Below are 23,080 nucleotides of genomic sequence, written 5' to 3'. Positions count from 1 at the left end.
CAAGATTTTTGAAGGCATGAAATTCAAGGGAGATGTTTTTCATCGAAGTTGTATCAATAGCAGTCAGCGATACACACAGTTTTTCATACCAAAGCTTAAAAGTAGCACTTCCACAACTTGGAACTCAGGCATTTCTAGCAGAACCCAATATATTTAGTGTGCAAATTTCAGGAAATATTGAATTATTGATCTTTTCTTTCAAATTTCCAAGCAAATGTTATTTCATATAAAGCCAACAAAACTTAGGAATTAAAGCAGGAAGGAATAAGGTACTGGAGTCTACATCATTTTAAAGGATAAAGGGTTTTTTGGTGGATGATCATAAGTCCATGTATATACATCAAGAACTGATTCATTGGCTTGAAGGATTGCAGAAGGCTTTCAAATGCTGAAAAGATGGCTAGTCACCCAACTGTCAAGGTCATTAGGAAAGAGGCACATACTTCAACCGGTGGAACCTTAAAAGTTTTTCAACATTTCTGACAAAAAAGTTCAAGAGCTTGTAAGAAATCAGAGGATTACTTGATTTCCTGAGCCTTTACGAGAAGCTGTGTGGTGAGCAATTAAACAGGCTTTATTCTTTTCCTGAAAACTTCCAAGGCAAGCAATTAAAGGCTTTGCAGAAAACCGTCTCTTGTAGCACTCTACCAGCCTGAATGTGTTTCCGTAAGTCCAAGCCACTGCTATGTGTAACACAAAACTGAAAGGTGGGTGAGAAAGGCATGGCTGTGTTTTAATTAGCTGGTGATTAACGTAGGTGCAGATTTATTTCTGGGCTGACTTTTGATGCCTAAATTCCTAAACAAAACAAACTGCTTAACATGTATGAAAATTGCAATTGAAACTTCAAATTAGAATGGCTCTTACACGTAAGCACGTGGATAGTTTAATGAAAAGCACTATAACTGCTTAAATAGTTAGATGAGGCGCTTAGGGACATGGTTTAGTGGGCATGGTGGTGTTGGGTTGACGGTTGGACTCGATGATCTTAGAGGTCTTTTCCAACCTCAATGATTCTATGATTCTATGATTCTATGATTCTAAATGCTTAAAGATAAGTCCACAGGTAAATGGTATGCCAGCTCAGGGCTGTGCATTTCTGAAATCAAAACACAAGTAGTCCACTTGAACTAGAAAGTGACAGTCAAGGAAGGGAAGAACAGTACTGCAAGGAAGCCAAGTACGACATTCAGAAAGGTCTCTTAAAGCAGTTATCTGAAGAAAACCGGACGTTTCCTGTTACCTCTGCATACAAAGTAGTATGGTCTCCTATTGCATACACACTAGAGTTAGATTAATAACATCATTTTCTGTTTGAATTGTAATACACTTAACTGTGATCCCAATTATTCTTCTATTTACTTTAGCTGAGCGCTGGGCAATAAGTTACCGCAAGAATCTTCATTAAATCAGCCACATTCAGTTGAATATTCAGAACACAGAAAATGAAGACTGAATTTGAAATGAGGGTCTCTGTGCCGGCCATGAAGCATTGCAGCAAACCCTTACTCAGGAGTGCATCCAAATCCAATGATGTCAGCAGAGGTGCCTCAGTGAGAGAGAACTTGAGCCCACTTACGCAAAGAATAAAAAATGCCATCCAGGCTGTGTATCCAATTACAACAACGACAGTAAATTGCTCTGAACAAATTCGAGTCCAGAGGTTAATTGGAGTAAACAAATTGAAAGGGAAAAGGCTGAATTTGTAATAAAACAATCATTGTAAGATTGGAAAATAACTTAGCAAGACCCTGAACTCTGACTAACTGCTTGAAAAAATGCAGTAAAACTCTTCAGTGTCTTGAATACCATTAATTGTCCGTTTGGAAGAATACCAGCTCAGGGTTTGGAAGATCTGTGCACTATCAGCCTGCAGCTTTTCATCTATTTTTGAGCAGGTGTGAAAAAATTAGGAATAGGCACTTAACTGGCTGCTGTGAGGATACTTTAAAACTTGGAAGGTATGCTATAATATGATAGTAGAACTTTGTGCAACAGATATGTCATAGTGATGTTTCTTTTTGGAAATTTACTTGCTGATGTAGGATTTTTATGACTTATGCAAATACTAAAAAAAAAAAAGTAATACGAATAAAAATATTACAGCTATCAATAACAATACTAAAGCATGTCAGTAATTTTCCTGAAATTATAGAATCATAGAATCATAGAATCATTGAGGTTGGAAAAGACCTCCAAGATCATCGAGTCCAACCATCGACCCACCACCACCATGCCCACTAAACCATGTCCCTAAGCGCCTCATCTACACGTCTTTTAAATACCTCCAGGGATGGGGACTCAACCACTTCCCTGGGCAGCCTGTTCCAATGTTTCACCACTCTTTCAGTAAAGAAATTTTTCTTCACGTCCAATCTAAACCTCCCCTGCCGCAACTTGAGGCCATTTCCTCTCGTCCTATCACTTGTTACTTGGGAGAAGAGACCGACCCCCACCTCGCTACAACCTCCTTTCAGGTGGTTGTAGAGAGCGATGAGGTCTCCCCTCAGCCTCCTCCTCTCCAGGCTAAACAACCCCAGTTCCCTCAGCCGCTCCTCATCAGACTTGTTCTCCAGACCCCTCACCAGCCTCCTTGCCCTTCTCTGGACACGCTCCAGCACCCCGACGTCCTTCTTGTAGTGAGGGGCCCAAAACTGAACACAGTACTCGAGGTGCGGCCTCACCAGTGCCGAGTACAGGGGCACGATCACTCCCCTACTCCTGCTGGCCACACCATTTCTGATACAGGCCAGGATGCCATTGGCCTTCTTGGCCGCCTGGGCACGCTGCCGGCTCATGTTCAGCCGGCTGTCGACCAACACCCCCAGGTCCTTTTCCGCCAGGCAGCTTTCCAGCCACTCTTCCCCAAGCCTGTAGCGCTGCATGGGGTTGTTGTGGCCGAAGTGCAGGACCCAGCACTTGGCCTTGTTGAACCTCATCCAGTTGGCCTGGGCCCATCGATCCAGCCTGTCCAGGTCCCTCTGCAGAGCCTTCCTACCCTCGAGCAGATCAACACTGCCGCCCAACTTGGTGTCGCCTGCAAATTTACTGAGGGTGCACTCGATCCCCTCATCCAGATCATCAATAAAGATACTGAACAAAATCTTATGATTCAATAAAGTTGCAATTTTTAACATTAAAGTTGCACTTAGAAATGTTCAGCTTCCAGTTTCATTGGAAAACAATTTCTGCTAAGGGAAAATTCAAGTGAGGATCCTGCTTTCGCCTGCCTGGGAAGCTTCTGTAGGGTTCATTTCCTGCTTACAAAGAATATGCGACTCTAAAGTAAAAAATGCTTTTAAGACATGAAATCATTCATAAGGATTTCCATTTTCTAGCCAGCACTAATAATACTACTAAACTATAAATGGATTCACAATTATTTGTAACATAATCAGGGCTGAGATGCTGGTTAATGTTAAGTTTTGAAGAAATCCTGGCTCTGTCACGCTCTGGCAAAGCTCACGGATCCGAGCACATTTTGAAGAGTTCATTTCTAACTGGTGGCATTGAATTAAAAAACTGCACAGTTATCCTGACCTTATTTAAAAGCTGCTGACATTCCCTTTACTCTTACAGAGCGTGTATTTGTTTGGTAAGAAAGCAAAGGTTTAGATTCTCAGCCAGTGCAGTAGCAGTTGCATTGAGAACGGGGCAGATTTACACCGGTGGAGGCACTGGCTTATAAGCTTTGCAGGTGCTTAATGCAGCCCTCAGGGATTTTTTACTTTCTGCAGCAAATAAGCCCACTAATATCATAATAGTTCAATATGGCCAGTAGATATCAATTCTCCTGAAAGTCTGGTGATACAAAAAGTGTTTTTGAAATCTATGTCTTAACATAGTCAATATCTTAAAAAAGTAGAGCTCTTTGTGAAAAGTGAAATTGATCTTTCTTCAAAATCACGTAAATCATAAACGTTTGGTTTACCCACCACAGTCATTCCTAATACATCCCAAGAGTTCTGTAAATAAGAAAATTGGTTTTGATGATCTAGGGAGGTGGTATAGTGAGAACTGACAAATCCATACTAAAGCTAAATGTCTCCTACAGTCTTAGGTGTGGAGTTGTTAATATGGTCACTTTCACATGATGAATTACTGATAAAAGTTTTATTAAACCATTAGCAACCATAATAATGTATTTTTATAATATTAGGCATTAATTAGAGAGTCACACATAACAAGGCAGGAAGGAATTGTAAGAGGACATATAAAGTCCATCTCTCTCTGCCAAGGTTGCACAAAGTACATCCACTACAATCTGAATAATATACACAAGAAAATAAAATTTAATGGGTAAAATATAAAAAGGGAAGATTAGTAGATCAAGTTCTAGTTCCATTTTAATGCACGTTTCAGTAGCAATGAATTCGATTTCTGTAAGCTTCAGTTTCCTAGTCTAATAACAAGCTGGATTTACGGACAACAATACAATGGGAAGATTTCCATTCAGTTTGCTAAGCGTGGTAGACTGAGTTCACTGGAATCGGACCATAATGTGATCTACCATTTTATTTCATTTGCCAGAATTTCACGTTATTAATATTATGCTCCTCTCAAACCAGCACCTGTTCTTGAGCTGGGCCAGAAAAGTTTTCCCTGTAAGACCGTGCTATTTCCTGCTGTCTGCCAACCTCTATTCCATAACCTCAGAGAAATGCACGCCCCGAGGTGTCTTTCACACATCGTCACCAAGCTGGCTGTATAACCAGCCGCATGCCCTGCGGCCTAATGGACTTCAATAATCAGTGATGAGCTTCATGAAACCCTCATGTGTCACACCCAGCATTCCCACAGCACAATGAAAAAAATCCTGGAACGAGGATTTTTTTTCTTGTCTTATTTGGTGCAAGAAAATAACTGCATTAGAAAATAAGGTATTCAGCTTTCAAATAAGGACCTTTCTATAAAATGTATATTCACTGCTGCACTGTGACGACACTGCAGTGAAGCATACGAGTTTGCAAACTAACGTGCACGCAAGCTGTGAGCTGCTTTTGTAGCCTTGAAACTTGTAATGTGTAATACTTATTTTCACAATAGGTTTCAAAAATATGGATGGCTTAATTACAGCTTTAAATAATGAAATTGCTTAATCATACTGACAGATAAAGCACCTGAAAGCCCTGATTATATACTGTAGTTGCAGCATGTCTTTGTGCTGTCATGCTGTAACTTCAATGTGTCTTAGTAAATTAGATCCATAGTTCGTTCATGATGAAATAATTCTATTATAATCCACCTTTCTTGCTGCTAAATTGCATCAAGCAAGCATGTCAGTTCAGTAACGCTTGATGACTACAGTTAGGCAGCACACTATATTTTTTAACTGTGTAACTAGAAAGCTGCTCAGTTGTGCATTTTTACATAATTGTTCATCACGTGCTTAAACATACGCATTTCTAGGCTTTGCTATTGCCAAGAGACTATCCAGATGTGGAAAGTAAATCAATGGAAAAACAACACCATACTTTCTTCCTGAACTGCGGACATCCAGAAACCTGGATTAAACAGCTGGAATAAACAGCTCATGTACATCGATAAATGAATTTCTATTTATTGATAACACACGCTATTTATCGCCTAACCTGCGTTTGGAAGGATAAAGATGTCAGTCCTACCTTTGTGAAATCCTTCAAAGACCACCTGAATACTCCAAAGCCAACCTGCTTTTCTTGAAAGATAAACAACATAGAGGCCCTAGGAAATTGCCCAAGTAACAGATCTTGCTCTTCAGCAACGTTTTCAAAACAGTTTGTGCATGTTTTGTACAAACTCTGGTGGCATAACGGAAAAATCAGGGACGGTGTAAAATATAAATATTAAAAATAGCCAATAAATAAGGAAACAAATGTGACTATTCACCTGCACATGCATAGCTTGATTGGGAATTTCTGTTCTAGGCTTTATATTTCTAGAGTCCCCAGAGTACTGTAGAAACAAGGCAAGTTAACAGACACTTTAATCCAGCTTATTTAGGCATATTAATAACTCCATACCGAGATATTCTCTATGTAAGAAATGAAATTGATTTGGGGGCCTTCCCACAGTAAGCTTTAAGAGCGTAATACTTCTCATTATTTCATGGTGCTATAGCCAGTTTTAAATTCTTTTTCATGCCATACAGAATTTCTTTCCTCTTTTTTTTTTTTCTCTTCTTTGATTTGAGCGAAAAAATGGGTGTCTCAGGGTCTAAAGGGCTTGCTGGTTGCAACAGTTCTAACTTCTAACTTCCCTAGGTAACGAGCATAACTACGTATGTGAGTAACAGTTTCTCATGTAAGAGCTGAAAGACAACACATAATAGGTATCATTTTCAGAAGAGTTGACCTAGCTCATCTTAAGTCTTTGGGAACAGTAGGCCAGCACGAACAGGTTTGAAAATCCTATACCATTATAATAAAACCATCACAGTCAGAAAAATGAGAAAACCGCAAAATGCAGAATACAAATACACAGAAACATGTCCAAATAATTTCAAGTAAATGCAAATAGAGAAATTATAAATTATTTTCTGCAGGCAGCTTGGTTGCTCCTTAAGGGTCATAGAAGTTTTACAGAAGTGCACAACAGTCACTGCATTTCACACTGGTCTGGACTGCAGAAATCACAAACGCCCAAAACCAGGCCAATTTACAGGGAATACTTCAGAGCTGGCCCAAAGGAAATTTTGTATGTCATAAAGCAAGTTCTTGCCAGCCACTGTGATTTTTTTGTCAAGATTTTGTTATTAGCAGTGATATTGCAGTTGCATTAAAAATATATATTAAACAAGCTTCTTTCAGTTGGAGTCTCAAAGAATATTTTCAGCATTTGTCAGCACTGCTGACTCATCCTTGTGCTAGCAAAAAATATTTTGAAGCAAGATGCTGAATAAAAAATTTATCAAAATAGCATTTAAAGATGGAAACTGGTAAATAATCTGTGTCAGAACAGACAGGGCTATCATGTAAGATACGTGGGGTGTCGTGGATGCTGCAAAGACTTTTTAAGTCCTGGAATTACTTCATCTCTGTTGCAGGACTAGCATGATTCCATTTATCATTTGTCTCTTACTGGCTCTGTAGGCAAACACCTGACTTACATCTTTATGTAGTTTTATTAAAGATGTATGCATAGGGCAGTGCAGGTCTGCATACCAATTTGTAAAGTAAATGATTAAGAGCATAAGAAACTCTTCTGAGCTTCAAGGAAAAATGAACAACTAAACTCCATCATAAAAAAAAAGTTAACTTTCAATAGGGCATCATGTTGGAAAGTACGGGACTGACAAGCCTGAGGCCTTTTATCTAGAGGTGAAACTCAGTGCATAGAGATGATGAAAGCTTGCGCCATCCTATCATCTCCTCCGTGTACCCTTAACCTCTAGGACTGAGAATACTAGGTACTTTCCATAAATATCCACTCGTTTTCTTCCTCTCTGAGCCTCTCAAGAAGGAGGCCACTAGGGCTTTCATAATGTGAATGATTGTCTTCTCAAAACTGGGTGCACTCAACTAACCAATTTCTAAAATTCCAGCAGAGAAGAACAACTTTTGCTCATAAATGCTGTAATTTAATGGAAAAAGCTAATTTAACTAAGAAAAGGTCCAGATACCAAATCCCTTTCATTTTGCCCTCTTACCATGTAACATACATTTCTTCAAAAGTCCTGCTCTATCATGTCCTTGCACAGTAGCTTATTTTAAAAAGTAAATGGGAATGAAGAGCTTGACTGGACAAGACTGCCTTCTACAGGCAGAAGACCCTATTGTGTGTGGTCAGTGAAGTGGTTAAATGAAAATGGAGGCCCTGCCTTGATCCTTCATCATCTATGTGCACACACAGAGATAGAATGCATCATATTCAGATTTATCTAAACCTCTTTCTCTGGTTCCTATTATGAAAGTAATTGTTTGGGGCTTTTCCACAATGAAAAGCACTGCAGGCTTATTTTGGATTATTCAGAGCAATTTATCTCATCTTAGAAAAGAAACAATAACTTTCTGCATGTTTATCTATTTTTTGCTGGCTTAGAATGACTCCAGATCATGCAGTGCGTTCCCTGTTTTTAAGGGGATCAATACCAATTTTGCCTGTTGGCTGGAAGACTGTTTTCAGGGTGATAACATGGGTATAAAACAGAAAATAATTTCTCATTGTGAATAAAAACAAGTACACGAAAAAAATGTTCATCCCTGGCTAAGATCCCTTCTCCCACTCAAAAAGTGTTCCTCTTCTGTTGATTTAGGGGGAGGAAAAATACCTCTTGGCTTGACTATCCTCAATATTAGTATGAGAAATGTAATATCCATAACGAACAGAGTGTGAAATACACCGTGCATTGTCCTATTTAATGTTACGTTTTCCACTGTCACCAAAGGCTTGAATGCCTCGGTTCATTATTCAAACTATTATTTTGATTTGGTTCTGTGTGGGCTATAGAAAACAACAGTTAAAATGGACAGAAATTGAGGGAGAGAGTTCTCATTATATTAACCAGAAATGGGGAACACACAAGAAATGTCACTTCTTATAGCAGAAATTCGAGGATCAAAGAGGTTTTTCCTGCAGATGACAATGAGAGGAAGGGGCACTAGTTTGAACCTTTAGAACAGAGTTTCTAACAGAGCCCGCTGAAGTGCTTTTGGAAATATCTTTGCGTTGAAAGAAAATGAAGTGAGAAGACTTGATTTTTATTTTTTTTTAACATCTCTAGCGTGAAATTCTGCCCTTGTTAAAATCAATGAACACTTTCCCACTGATTTCAAGAGAACTCCATTTCTAATACACATAACCTTATGAGGAACTGATCTCTTTTGCAGTCCTGGTACACTTGCATCAAGGAATTTGACAAGGCTGGACACAGCACCAGCGGCTGAAGGGAAACATGACCGGAGATGTAAGTTAGGAAGTTCACCAACTCCCAAGTCTCCAAGGGTACTTTTGTGCCGTATGGAGCTCAGGAAGCTCAGGCCCCTACCACGCCCATTCCACATGCAGTCATTCCCTGTGAGCAAGAGGAGGCTGTACAATCTGATCATTTTCTTAAAACCAGTCATGTGTCCATAAGATGAGCATATAGGCATATGATATCCCTTCCCAACAGAGGGGAACCCTAACATAAATCATCACCGCTTTCTAAGAAAAACAAACAGTTTTTATATTTCATATGTTATTTTCAGATGGCCCAAATTTATATTTGGCTGCCTAAATCATTCACTTAAAACCACATCTGTGTTCCTATCCATGTGAGACAATTGGATGATGATTTAGGTGCCTTTTACTGACTTTGGTGACAAAACTTTTTGTAATAAGTGTTCAGGTTTAAAGAGTGTCTTATAGTTAAGTATGAGAAAATAAATGATAAAAAAGTTGACAAACACATCATGATACTCAATTTAAACCTTTGCATTGGAAACTCAGAAAAAAGGTCACGATTCTGAAACAAAGGAAACACCTGCACTTCCAAAGAAATGGGAATAAGTAAAAGGAAGGAACCACCTCTAATCGGGCAGCTATTGCGGTTGTTTGGGAAAAAAAAAAAGGAAGAACCCACCTCTAATCGGGCAGCTATTGCGGTTGTTTGGGAAAACCATGCAGTTTTTATTTTTATAAATATTTTTATAAATATTTTTATTTTTATACCCAGCATGCATTAGAGACTGGACACTGATTTTCTTTAACACGGTTCTTTCCATACCTTTTCTTCCGGATTGCTATTAATGGATTCTTTCACAACTCAGATGGTTAATTTCCAAAACAACAAAAGTGGGGGAAAAAACCAAACTATATACATTTCTTTTTTTCCTGTGTTTCCTATAAGCAACAAGGATACCTTCAGTTTAAAGCCTCTTACCTCTGATCGTTAGCACTTTTACAGATATACTCATCTCGTGTTAGCAGTTCAATACTAAAGGGACATATGCCCAGGGTTATGGCACTTGAGGTCATGCATCCTCAGCACATGAGGTCATGCATCCTCAGCACAATAAGCAAAAAATTAGCCTAGCAAAGTCCATTAATTTTAATGTAACAGGGCTAAATACACTGAACACCATACTGAAAATAAATCCTTAGGTCTATGAACTCAAAGACACAATCTTCCCAGAGCTAACTTGGCAGCCACTACTATGTGGAGGTTTCAGATGCTTGCTATGCATGACAGCTACGATGGCTGCATTGTATCGCAAGGCTTCGGATGCACTGCTCAGGTGTAGCTATATAAAATGTTACGTGACTCCTTGGGTTCAGCCAAGAACGGAGGCTGCAACTAAGATGTGTGCCACACCCACCCGCCACAGAAACGAGATCTAGAGAATTAAATTAAATTTGGAATGACAATACCAAGAATACCACATTCTTGGTCAGTGCCTTGAAAGAATGAGTAGTCTTGTGGACTAGGTAGAGCTCAAAGCAGCTGGTATAATAAATTTTACTACTCTGCAGTAAGAATGATAAACAATTTCACTAGTTTATGCTTCACCGTATTCCAAGGTCACCGCATTCCTCTCAGCAAAAACAAGCTACGGATTGTTGTCGCAATCATAAAGCAGGCTCAGCAATAAAGTACTCTGCCACATTGTACTCTGCTATGGCTGTGCTTGGTACCAACCCTTGAACTGTCTTCCAGAGTCACATATGCAATACCGTCTACAGCATCCCGTATCATAGTGCAATGCAGATGGTGAGAAACCGAGCAACCGTTAGGTACAGCTTAATTCCCATGCTTTTCTTAAAAAAACAAGGACTCTGAGGATATGCCACTACAGAACGAACAGTTCTGAAGGTGAGATTTCCAGAGGTATTTCAGTATCTAAGTACGCAAATAATCACTTGGTAGGATTTTCAGAAGTGTCTAGAGCACTTAATCTACTTCTGAAAATCTAGCCCTAGCTTCTTTTCATACCGAGATCCAGAGGAGTTTGTAGTGGGATGCTAACTTGCTTTTTGATGTAGTTTTAAAGTATCCTGTGCTTTCTAAGGTAGACCATTCTAGGTAGATAGTTAGAAGCTGGCATAATTTTACTACTTTGAAGTGAAAATTTCTGACTGCCTTGTCTTTGAAAACATGCAAGTTCCTTACCAGCCCATTATTCACATATGTTTTATTTTCAGTTTCTTTTAATTTACTCTACCATATAGGGCAGATGGGAGCACTGAAGAAGAGGTAAAGAAGCAATCTTTACCAGGTCTCTTCATGACAAAACTTACAACAGTATCACCGTGACAATAAAAATTAATCATCATGGAAGTCTGGCCACACAACCCATAACAAACGTTATTTATACTTTAATCTTACATTATTTTTCAGCTAGAAAGAGCAGTTGAAAATATACTGTGGGAATCAATTGATAGTAGCTGAATGAAAGGAAGTGAATGATGTGACCTAAAAAATCTTTCCTGTCTCTAGTTTCCATCGTATGGGAGTTTTCAATAGTAGTTAGGAAGGTGCTCCCTTCAGTGCCCAACTGCAGCTCAACTTTTCTGTGGTGCTACAATTTGGGAGCATATTTTAGATTACACAAATGACTATTGGCAGACAATGAAATATACAGTTTAGAACCAAACAGTAGGAATGAAAAGAGTTAATGTGTCAAGCACTACTTTGGAATGCCTTTAGTATATGCTCTTGCTGAGATGGCTTCAACAAAATAACTTCTCTCCAGAAACAACTCAGAGTACAATTGATTGAATCCCAAAATATCCCCGAGGACTTTTTCAGTCATCCCTAGTTGAAATCTTGGGTTCCTCTAGGATTTACATCACAAACAATGAGTTCCTGTCACCAGATATTTGGGATTCTACTTAAATGTCAGCTGAAGATGTGAGAAGTTGTCTGCTGGTGCAAATCCCCTAGGTTTATTAATTTCAGACAAAATCCGTAGACTTGCCCAAGGTGTTCTTTATCCCTTGTTAGAGGAAAAATAGCACTTGTACTTAACTAGTTAGATACACACATTCTTAGCATGTTGTTTTGAAACAATGCATCCCCAAATTCACACAAATTTCCCAAATCAACAAATCATCCAGATGTAGATTTCTGAGATGATCAGCATGTTCTGCAAGGAAATAATGCTGTCAAAACAGAAATATAAAGAGTACATGTTGCTCATCAATAACATGGATGCTAACCAAATTCCAGTGCAAGGCTAATCACAGACAAAAATTTGCTTGATATGAAAAAACAGTAGTTCAGGATACACTGTCTTTTTTGTGATATAAGAAAGAAAAAAAAATCGGGAAGATGTTAGCATTCCTGTACTTCCCAGTTTATGCCATTTTTTCCTGTCTATTTTCAAAAGTATGGAAATGATGTGGAGAAAGTAGAGTAAGAATAAAGTAATTGTAGACGGCAACAGAGACAAAGAAGTTCTTTCACACAATCAAATACATCCCCCGTCAATGGAAAATTACCTTTGACAGTGCATTTTTCCAGTATTTTGTCATGGCTAAGTTACAAGAGTTACACACAAATTTCATTTATTGAGAGGACATTGGTCCTTTCTCATTGTAAGGATATAGAAGAGAAGTTGATTGCATTCAACTTTCAGAGACAAAATACTTTACCTAAACTTTGTATTATCATTAATTTAGATGCTTAATATACAGTTCAGAAATACAAATCCATCTCCAGCACTCAGAACAGCATTATCTGAGGTGACATCCATTACTCATGACTTGCAATCTTCAATACGATTTAATGTAAATTTACCCCTTTCTAGACACTGTAAGATTTCATATCAAGTACAGCAGAAACTGATTCCAAACTGGTTAATGGAAATGAAAAGCAAGTGCTATGATCATCACATGGTTTCTTACCACATTCATCTGATAATCACGACAAAGATAGTCTTTTTATATGCATTTTGAAGGTGAATTAGGAAAGTAACCGTTCCTATATCTACATCTTCAATACCATAGTTTGGACTCAAAGACATGAAGAAACTTGCTGTGAGAAAATACTACTTTGCTGGAGTCTGTTTTCTTTCATCTAAATGATTCTTATCCTGCTTAGAATTAATAAATCTATGAAAGGCAACTCATCTCTTTTATGATAATTTCCTTCCGATATACTCTTCATAATAAGGAGAAATTACATAAGCACAGCAGATGAAAGTAAAAGTCTACAGATTAGATTTACAATATATTATAAATGCCTTTCTGTGTGTCAGCATACCCTTTATTGAAAAGGTTTCCATCACTTCCATTGTGCTGATAAAGTAGATTTTTTTTTAATGATAAATGGAAAACTTTTAGGGAACTATATACAATGTCATGTCTCTATCCACTGCCAAAGGATATAAACCTCTACTTACCGTTTAAAATGACTCAATTAAAAAACCTACTGTATTAAATGACTCAACTAAGTTAACTTGTCCATCCATTTTTATGTGGATCCCAATTAGAGCCATAACAGTTACAAGTTGCAACATAATTGCAATAGACTTCCGATTTCCCAAAGCAGTTACGCTAGAACTTGGGTTGTTCTCTATCATTTCTGAAGGGGATGAAGAGAAGGATGGGTCACAGATAAGAGAAAACCACAGGTACCTGATCCAGTTTCCAGTGGAACTCCGCAGGACGAAAGGTGTCAGCCTGATCAAAGTCTTTGCGCAACAGAAATACTAACCGGCAGTTGTGCACGTACAGGGCATAGTGATGGCGGTTCATCTCTGAAAGGAGGGACCAAAAAGATCAGTGATCTGAACTGTCATCAACACTTTTGTTTAGGTGAATGTGTTTGAAAGCAATATACACCTAAAAGACAAAACCCAACCAAATAAAAAGCCCCAAAAGAACTGACTTTTCTCAATATCATGGATCATTATGGTTCTCAGGGAAGCCACATATGGTAAGCATCTTCCCAAATTACGCCGTATTAGTTTCGTTTATGGAAGCGGTATGTCCAAACTAATAAATAAAATCCAAATCAATATTTCGTCTAACTAGTTTCAGTGAAGAATTAGAACTGTTTTTCCCAATCTAAATAATAAAAAAATTAAACTTAATTTAATTATTTTATCAACCAATTCTTATAAATTCCTACAGATGTGTTCACAGAGATTATCCAAGAAGAGAACCAGTGCTTGAAACTTAGGTAGACGCCAGTCCCCTCAATAAGCCATCAAGTCAGCAATGCTTAGAGTGGCACCACCCCAGCTTAGTAACGTTTTTTTCAGACCAAATTAACTGAGGAGAGATGGTAACACTCTACTAACTTTGTTACGCCCTTTGCCAAACATTTCTTAATACACAGACTCGCCTGTCTTGTCAGAGTTGCAGAGAATAGTCTCTTTCTCAGCTCTTAATCCTGGACTAGGTCCATGTTTCATCCACAGAGTGATGGTGAATTGATCTGTTAAATTCTTTGGGACTATTCCATCTGGGATTTTGGCTCCTTGCTTTCCATCAAATTTAAAAATCATGTCATTGTTATCCATGAGAAGCCCAGCTGTCCAGTTAGCTGTTGCGCTGGGAGACGGTAACAGGTCAATGGCACCTGAGGAAGCTCCTGCAAATGATATATAATGAATAACGTGATGAGAGACTAACGAAAAAGCTGTGAAGATTAATTTAATATAGGCCAGTGATCTGATTCACACTCTTTAGATTATTTTTACTACCCAAATGGGTAGTAGCTTCACTGTTAAATCACATACATTATATAATACCAACCATAGTAAGCCAGTAAGAATTCTCTAGCTTTAATGTATTGCACAGAAAACTACAGAAATAAAGTTATCTTTCTTGAAGCTTCTCATTATTTTCTAAAATTCATTAACGGCATTTCTTCAGTTATTTCAAGAACTCCTAAGACTAAAACCAAATTCTCCACATCCAGCTGGGAAGCTTTACCTCTTCCCTCCCTGACAGCATGGAGATATATGGTGTGTGGGGATGATGTGTTGCAAAATACAGTACAGTGGGGATGAATGTAGGACAAGTCTCCTAATGTCCAGTAGATAGCCATGGATATTCACAACAACGTTGGTATGAATGTCAATACATACAGAGTATTCACCCTAAAAGAGATAATATCACTTTAATGCCAGCTTCTGGCAGATACATGATGGTTGTAACTCCATGTGTTCTTGCCCAATGATAGATCTAAGACTTTTAAGTGGTACTCACAATTCGGACTAGCCACCCCTCCACACCCAAAGGTAAATCATTAGCAAAGTGGCCCCCAGCTACACAGTATTTGTTTGTTAGAATTAATTGGAAAAAAAAACCAGAAGTGGAAAACACTGTGGTGCCAAGATCTGATAAAATAGCACAATTCTTTATAGCTCTGTGTTTTCTTACAGCTTAACAACTGTCAGACACTTTTAAAAACATGCAATGAGCTACCCAGAGCCTTTACTTAGCTGGTGAAAGACAGCATTTAGCAGAAAGCATGCTTGCCAGAGTAAAAAGCACAAACAATCTTTGTATTCTTGTTGATGATTTGTCAAGTAAGAATATGGTGAACAAACCACAACTGAATAAAAAATCCCAAACTTGTAAGATATCCCACCCTCCTTCAGCGTCCACAGAGAGAAAAAGATCCCAACTCTCTGCAGGAGTATAGAATTTTAAGCCAAGAAAGTGTGGAATTGTATCCTATGGATTTTTAAAAATGTATTATAATAATGATATGAAAACATTCATATCATTCAGTAACTGAATTTCTTAGACAATTCTCCAAAATGTATTACTGTAAAATGAGGTTATTTTGAAGTGAGAGTAATATCAAACCTAACACCTATATGTTTAGAATTGGAGCACAGAGACAAAGTGTATTTATTTTATAAATTCTAATTCTGGATAATACACCACACTGCATTGCTTAATACACAGATGTTATCAACGGGAATACATCAAACTCAATTTGTCCAGATGGCACAATTTGTGATAAATTTTCTTTTTTTTTTTTTTTTTTTTAATTCAAGCCACTAAAAAATAAAATTACTTGCACAGGACACAAGTAAACCCATAATTTTCTCAATCAATTTCCTTTTGTGTTAATTTTTATTGTCATTTTTTAAACTTACAGAAGGAACAGAAATTGCTTGCACCATGGTGTATATCAAAGGAAACAGGCTTTTAAATGGGCACATGCTTATATTAGGTAAATTATGGGCTCAGAGAAGCAGCTTCATCCCTCACTCACTCTATCTACTCTGGCCATAAAAATTTGGAAAGATCTATTTTTTCCACTAGAATGAATCTGTGGGAAAACTCCAGAATGGAAGCCTCATATTGCTTGTTAAACTCTGATTCAGCAAGGTGCTTAAGTAAACTACCTTAGTTTCCCAACTTGAGGTCAGGCTTGTGTAAGAGCAGTTGGGTAATCAGTACCAAGCTCAACAGGTTCTACTTTATCTGCCCATCTTTTTATGGAGATTTATGGGTTACTTTGGATTTTTCCTAATAAATCCAACCAGCATCCGAAGCTGCTCAGGCATGTACAAACACAGACCTGGAGCAATACAAACAGGATGTATCTGGAGGTGTTCCCAGGAGAGTCTTACCACGCTACTGGATCAGTGCCCTTCCAAAATGTAGGGGCTGATGCCCTTTTCTTCGAAAATGCTTCCAGAATAATGCAGGAGCCACTGCATAAAGCACGGGTTTGGACCCCTGCGGTACCCCTTGCATATTAAAGTGCTTGTTTTCACAAGCAACTTACAGAGTTGGCCCCACCTCCTCTCCCCACCCTTCATGTTCGTACTGCAAACTTTGTGCCAGGTTAAGCACGTACTGATGCTGCTTGCTGAATTGGACCAGATTGTTGGCTTAGCTGGAAGCTAACCGTCCAAATAAAACCAAGCGCAAATTATTACTTTTCAGTCAGATCAACAACTTTTTTTGAGCCTCCTGCAAAGCTGCACAACCCAGGATAAAGGAGAGAGGGCAGGATCTACCCTCTTAGCTGGAGCATGGCCTTGAATCTGATACTCAGCGTTTCCGTACTTCAGTTTCCCGTTTGCCCTATGTGAAAATTAGCAATCCCATTATTTTCTATTTTATCTACATTTAGAGGGAAAGAAGACAGCACCATAGTCATCTTTCCACCATATTCTAGGCCCCTTAACATTATTTTTTTTTAGTGAGATTTACTCTGGATATGTTTTTGCAGCCCAAATTGTGTCTTTCACACATTCTTTATTTTTTATTATTGTCGGATGACAAGGTGAAAAAATGCTTACTAAAATGCTTTGAGGCGCAACACTAATAACTCCCTGACTTTAAAATGACTGAAGTGTAATTTAATCATTTAAACTGCCCACCTTGACCGCCAAAGTGAGTACAAATCACTGGGTTATTGAAAGACAGACTTAAACCATCAGTCGTATAAAAAATGAATTTTAATGCACTGTCCTTAGCATCTGAATTCTTTAGATTTCCAACAGATAAATGAAGAAATGAGCACAGGATTTATAAACTGGATCCTTTATTATAGAGAGAGCATCTTGCCTTTTATACGGCACACAAGAATATTTGTCTGTGATTGCTCAGTTCTGCACTCTGCAATCGCACAGTACTTTACTGGTAGAAAAAGATTCAGGGTTTTCTTCCTTTTCAAAGAATTTGTTCATCCAACCATTAGATACAATAACGTCATTTCTGGGAGAAAACTGATTTCCAGAAATAATTTAACCTGCTTTCATAAGAGTTCTCTCTACATTAAGGGTGGTAATAAATACTAAATACCAAAGTGCAAGCTAGTCCAAATGCAATTCTGATGTAAAGTTCATTTTAATTTACAAGCTTTTTATCTAAGTCCTATTACAAGTTTCTACCCTACCTGTTCTTCTCTATGAAGATATGGAAACCTTGGACAAAAAAAATACTCTTTCAGCAGTGAGAATCTTTCCCCCATTTCCATATACTTTTTACATTCTATCTATTTTCTCAAGTGCTTTACATTCTGTTCCCTCACGGACGTGCTGAGTAAAAACTGGAAGTTCAGCAGTAGTGTTAGACAGTACATCTGCCGACCTGTTCAAAGGCTGCCTGCAACGACTACAATGGCATTGACAGGCCTGCTGAAATGTTTTTGATCATTCTGCTTTTCACCAGCTTAGGCCTACACATGGTGCAGGCAATGAATTAAGATTGGACTAGTACTGGGAAACATCTAGTTTACTGAGGAGAAAAAGAGAAAGACTCGAAAGACTCTTTTCTACTGCTTAAGTGTCAGCAGGTAAGGTAGTCAAGCCACACTCCGCGAACTGAACCCCTTAGACTTTGCACAACCTTCCTCAACTAAGGAATTTTACACCAGCAGAAGGAACCTACTTTCGGTCCTACACTTAAAATGATAATATTGTCGGATATAGTTGCTATTAGTGTTTTATGTCAATGTAATCGTTTGGTGGTTTAGATCTTGTATAGTGATCTGCTCTGAATGATTGTGCCATTTGCAGTTCAGGTCTATAACAGGCATAAAGCAATGTTCTTTTTGCTGCCAATACAGGTTCTTAGAGGAGGTAAAAGTACTTGACTTTAGCTATAACGTATTTATTTTTATTCAAATGCTAGTATTTTATGAAATCAAGTCCCCGATAGGTCACACAGCCTTGCTCAACCTCTCAGGTTTAATGTCATTAACATGATAAAGATGCATACTGTTGGCAGATGGGTTTTCTCCTGCTTTTCCATGATCCCAGTCACTTGGATAAAGATACAGGATTAAAATTATGATTGTTTCTGTAATCTTAACTAAGCAATTTTCAGGTTGAAAATATTCAGATTTTATGAGAATGCTACTACTCCCACTCACCTTTACCTCACTTTCCCAATCTCCACAGGTAATCGGTAATCGTTACTGCAAACTATTTTTCCCTGGGAATTGGCTCTCCATTTTTAATAATTTAGTAACACTGGCTGAAAATTTTCCTTTACCAAATTATTTCTTAAAGGTTAGTGTATTGATCTTAATGTATCTGCAATGCTGTTGTGTGGTTATCAAAGCAAATGTAAGCCATACAGCAGAGCACCACAAACCAAAATCCATGCATTTAAATGGAAAAAAAATGTACATTTGCTACTGTAGCTTGGACAGGAGCCAGGTAAATAGACATTTTGGAGAAGATGAAAATCAATGTTCCACACCATCAGGGCTTCAGATGAGGATTCTAAGAAGACAGGATTTTAGAGGAGGAGGAGAGGCTGCAGATCTCAAAAGGCAAAAGACAAGTGGCTTAATGTGTGGCCATTGCTTTGCCATACACATAATCTTAAAGTCACGAAAAAACAGCAGTGTTCAAGTATTTAATCTACCTTTCAAAATTAATTTGTATCTTTTAGACCAAGTTATCAAAAAGCAGAAAAGGGAAGAAAATAATTAGGAAACCTTTCTCCACCAGGACACCTCTTCTCTGAAGTTCATGTTTCTTAAATATTTTTGCTCAAATGATTGGCCCAAATGTTCCTTTACTTTTGTTTGGTTTTACTCTGGCACAGTACTTAGCAGCATAACAGAAAGCTGAGTCAGGAAGACTGAAACACAAGATGGAGATTCAATTCTCATCAAATCCTATGGCCTTCCTACGATGGCAAATCTATACCTGAAATCTCATTACACTGTCACACCAGTATTAGTAGCAGAGGGAAGAAAGAGTGAGAAAGAGGTGGAATGAGGAAAGAGAGAAAATAGAGAAGGGAAGAGGAGCAAGGGAGAAAAAAATTAAAATTAAGCAGGGAGAAGGTATGAAAAAGAGTGAAAACAAATGGAAAAGAAGAATGGAGCACCAGTCAAATATTGCTACTCCCTTCATTTTCATTGCTACAATCCAAAATGAACCAGGCTGAGCTAAATCCACGTATTGCATGCTTACAGGTCACAAGGAACTGGTGCTTTATCTGGAAAAATATTATATTAACTGAAAGCCATATCCATACCACATAATTTCTGCAGAGATTTTTCCGAGTATGTTTCACGATCACAGCCCTTTCCAATGTAATTGGTCTGTAATTCAATGGTGGTATGTATTGAGGAAACTGGTCCATCACACGTTTCTAGATGAATGCTGGGAAACAAAGGTATGCTGCCAGCACCGGGCTTGTATTCAATCCGTTTGTTCCAGTCTGGAAAAAAACAACAACAAAAAGATCCAAGAGTGATTACAAAAGGGAAAGGAGTTATATAATTTTAAATGACATATTGTTCTCAAAGGTCACCGTCTAAGACAAAAATAAAAGTTCTTGAACTTGGCATCAAGAAGTTACTGTCCTAAAAAGATTGGGTTTTGCCCCTCTTCGTAAAGGAGTGTCAGGCTCAATTAAGTACTACTGCTGCTGCTAGAGTCACACAAGCACGGGGTACAGACATATCCTGACAAGAAGTGCTAATGGGTGTCAGTTTGGATCTCCAATGTCCATGTCCCTGTGACAGACTACAAGCTAGCTCTACAGGGATGAGGCTGTTGGCTGCGCTGAATTTGGTCAGATTTCATAGTTTTGTGATACAGAACAAATAACTCCAAGGACCAGGCTATATACATCAGTCTCACTGGACTGTGACCAAAAGCTAATATAACACATCTGTAGTGCCACTTCTTGTCTTCAAATGTCTTACTAATTTTGTGAAGTATTAATGACAGAAAGTTACAGCTGAAAGGACTACTCACGCTTTCAGTCAGATCTGACTAATCTGTGGTTTTGCATATGCAGTTGTCTCTCAGCCCACAACATTTAAACTATCACCTGCTTTAGGCAGCCATCCGGACATGCCATACATACCACTATGCTTCTCAACTGAAGCATTTAATTTTTAAATCCAATTAATTATGGTGTTTGCAACCTGCTTCAGAGAAAACCCAAACAATCAGCATTAATTAAAAACGTATTTCAGCTATCTTTACAGTTCGTATTTTCACAGAATCATAGAATGGTTTGGGTTTGAAGGGACCTTCAAAGACCACTTAGGCCAACCCCCCTGCCATAGGCAGGGACATCTTTGACTAGATCAGGTTGCTCAAGGCCCCATCCAATATGACCTTGAAGACTTGCAGTGACGGGGCATCCACACCTTCTCTGGGCAACCTGTTCCAGTGTCTCACCATCCTTATAGCAAAGAATATCTTCCTTATATCCAATCTAAATCTACCCTGTTTCAGTTTAAAACTGTTACCTCTTGTCCTGTCACTATAGGCCTCAGTAAAAAGTTTCTCTCTGTCTTTCTTACAAGCCCACTTTAAGTACTGAAAGGCCACAGTAAGGTCTCCCCGAAGCCTTCTCTTCTCTAGGCTGAACAACCCCAACTCCCTCAGCTTTTCTTCACAGGAGAGGTGTTCCAGCCCTTTGGCCATTTTCGTGGCCTCCTCTGGACCTGCTCCAACAGGTTCGTATCTTTCTCATACATTTTAGCCCACTCCAGCCAAGTTACCACGCAACATAAGTAAGAATGCCACATTAATAGAGAGATGCAAATAGTTAATTATTTTGAAGTCACAGAACTATTCACCTCTGCTACCTAATGTGTACATCTGTGTATCTGTAAAATTTGTCAAAAGAAGTACTCTTGTACACACAGCTGAAGTTTCACTGACTTTGTTTAGTCCTAGGTAAAAGAGGACTCCACAACTGGAAAAATTCTAGGTCCTGGCAGTCAATGAAATCTCTTAAAGTAAATGGACAGACATTCTAAGTATCAGTGGAAGGAAAAGTAATTTTTTAAATATATATATGCATTTAGTAGGTGAAGGAGTTTGGTGGTTTTCAACAGAGCTCATTTTCAGAAAGCTTGAAAAAAGGTGCTCTCTCCCACTGTCTTAAATTGGATTAAAAATTTACAAGAAAATCTGAAGCAAACATTTTGAAACATAGAGCAATCATTAATCCAGAGTCCAGACAAAGGGGATAGGATGCTGGCAGTCACTGGTCTGCATTTCAAAATTCTCAGATTTTCTTCATGACTTTTAATCCAAATGGTCATCATGTAGCATTTTGTTCTCAAGAGGAAGCTGAGACTTCATAGAACATTCTGAAAGTGTGTTTAGTATCTATTTTTACTAAAAACTTTAGGACTTGTACATCACTGACTAAAAGATAACTATGACTGCTTTATTGCCTGTGCACACATCAGCTGAGTTGCTATTTTAGTAGTAATTTTCAGGTAGTATTATTCATCCCATTCATTCCATATTTAGTTAGATTTGATCTGCAGTATTGCATAATTTGTCTGCAATTGTCAGCTTAAACAGTTCCCTTAGAATTTCAAGTACCATATAAGGTACATCATTACAATAACAGATTTCTGTCCATTCCAGAAACTCGAGGTTAACATTTTTCCAATCAAACAAGAGCAGCAAATTCTTTCAGACACTTAAGGTAAAAATAGAATAATTTGCTGGTTTGTATACATGCTAGTAATATATGAATTATTGATCTTTATACTCTCTTATTCACCAGTTAAAACATTATATTCCTCTACCCAAAAGGAAAAATAAAGAGGGTCTCGTATGTATTGAAATATTTCAGAGTATCTCAACAGCTTTCAGGTTTCAGCCACATTTTCATTTCTCAGCTATATCAAATTAACTGGCACTCATGCAAAATACTCATTAGCATATGTGAGATGTGACTGAATTATTAACTGTAACATATCTGCAACAGCACACTCGCCTCTAGTTATATGAAGAATGTCTTATAAAAAACACGCTATATAAAATGCCACTACGCTATATAAAATGCCACTGCTCACAAGGAAGAATAATGGAAGACCTCTGTTTCTGCCACATGAATGTCCCCTGGATTGGAAGAGGTGTTTCATTTCACAGTATTGCCTTTCAACGTGGCAAAAACAGTAATTTGTACCCAGAGATCATAAACCCTGAACGTTCTAAATCATCCGCATTTATCTCAGCTCTAAATTGTAAAACATCAACTAGATTTGAACTAGTGTCTTTGTACCTTGGTCCCCTGCAGCGTCATAGACCAATCCTCATCCTAAATCCCACTTCTTTCACTGACTTAGTGCAGATTTAGGAAGTCTGCCAAGGAGTCCCTCTCTGTGCAGAAGGCGTTGCCAGGCAGGCACGAGGCAATACTGGAGTATGATACAACCCTGTGATAGCAGGACAGTCCTTAAAGGTAGCAATAGCTC

At 38.3% G+C, this 23,080-nt stretch overlaps 1 protein-coding gene across 1 annotated transcript in view; it reads right to left on the bottom strand.

The window, feature by feature from the left end:
- CLSTN2 (calsyntenin 2) overlaps positions 1-23,080 on the bottom strand; it is a 287,789-nt gene that overhangs the window by 49,568 nt on the left and 215,141 nt on the right. The window contains exons 8-10 of the mRNA XM_009273362.1: positions 19,876-20,061; positions 14,249-14,497; positions 13,537-13,658 (exon numbers count right to left, since the gene is read on the bottom strand). Of these exons, the coding sequence (XP_009271637.1) occupies positions 13,537-13,658; positions 14,249-14,497; positions 19,876-20,061 (557 nt within the window). The remainder of the gene's footprint in view (positions 1-13,536; positions 13,659-14,248; positions 14,498-19,875; positions 20,062-23,080) is intronic.

The sequence above is a fragment of the Aptenodytes forsteri genome, unplaced genomic scaffold (assembly GCF_000699145.1).
Source record: "Aptenodytes forsteri isolate BGI_AS27 unplaced genomic scaffold, ASM69914v1 Scaffold382, whole genome shotgun sequence".
Lineage (NCBI taxonomy): Eukaryota > Metazoa > Chordata > Aves > Sphenisciformes > Spheniscidae > Aptenodytes > Aptenodytes forsteri.
The sequence above is the reverse complement of the archived record's forward strand: the minus strand, read 5'-3'. Positions and strand labels throughout refer to the sequence as shown.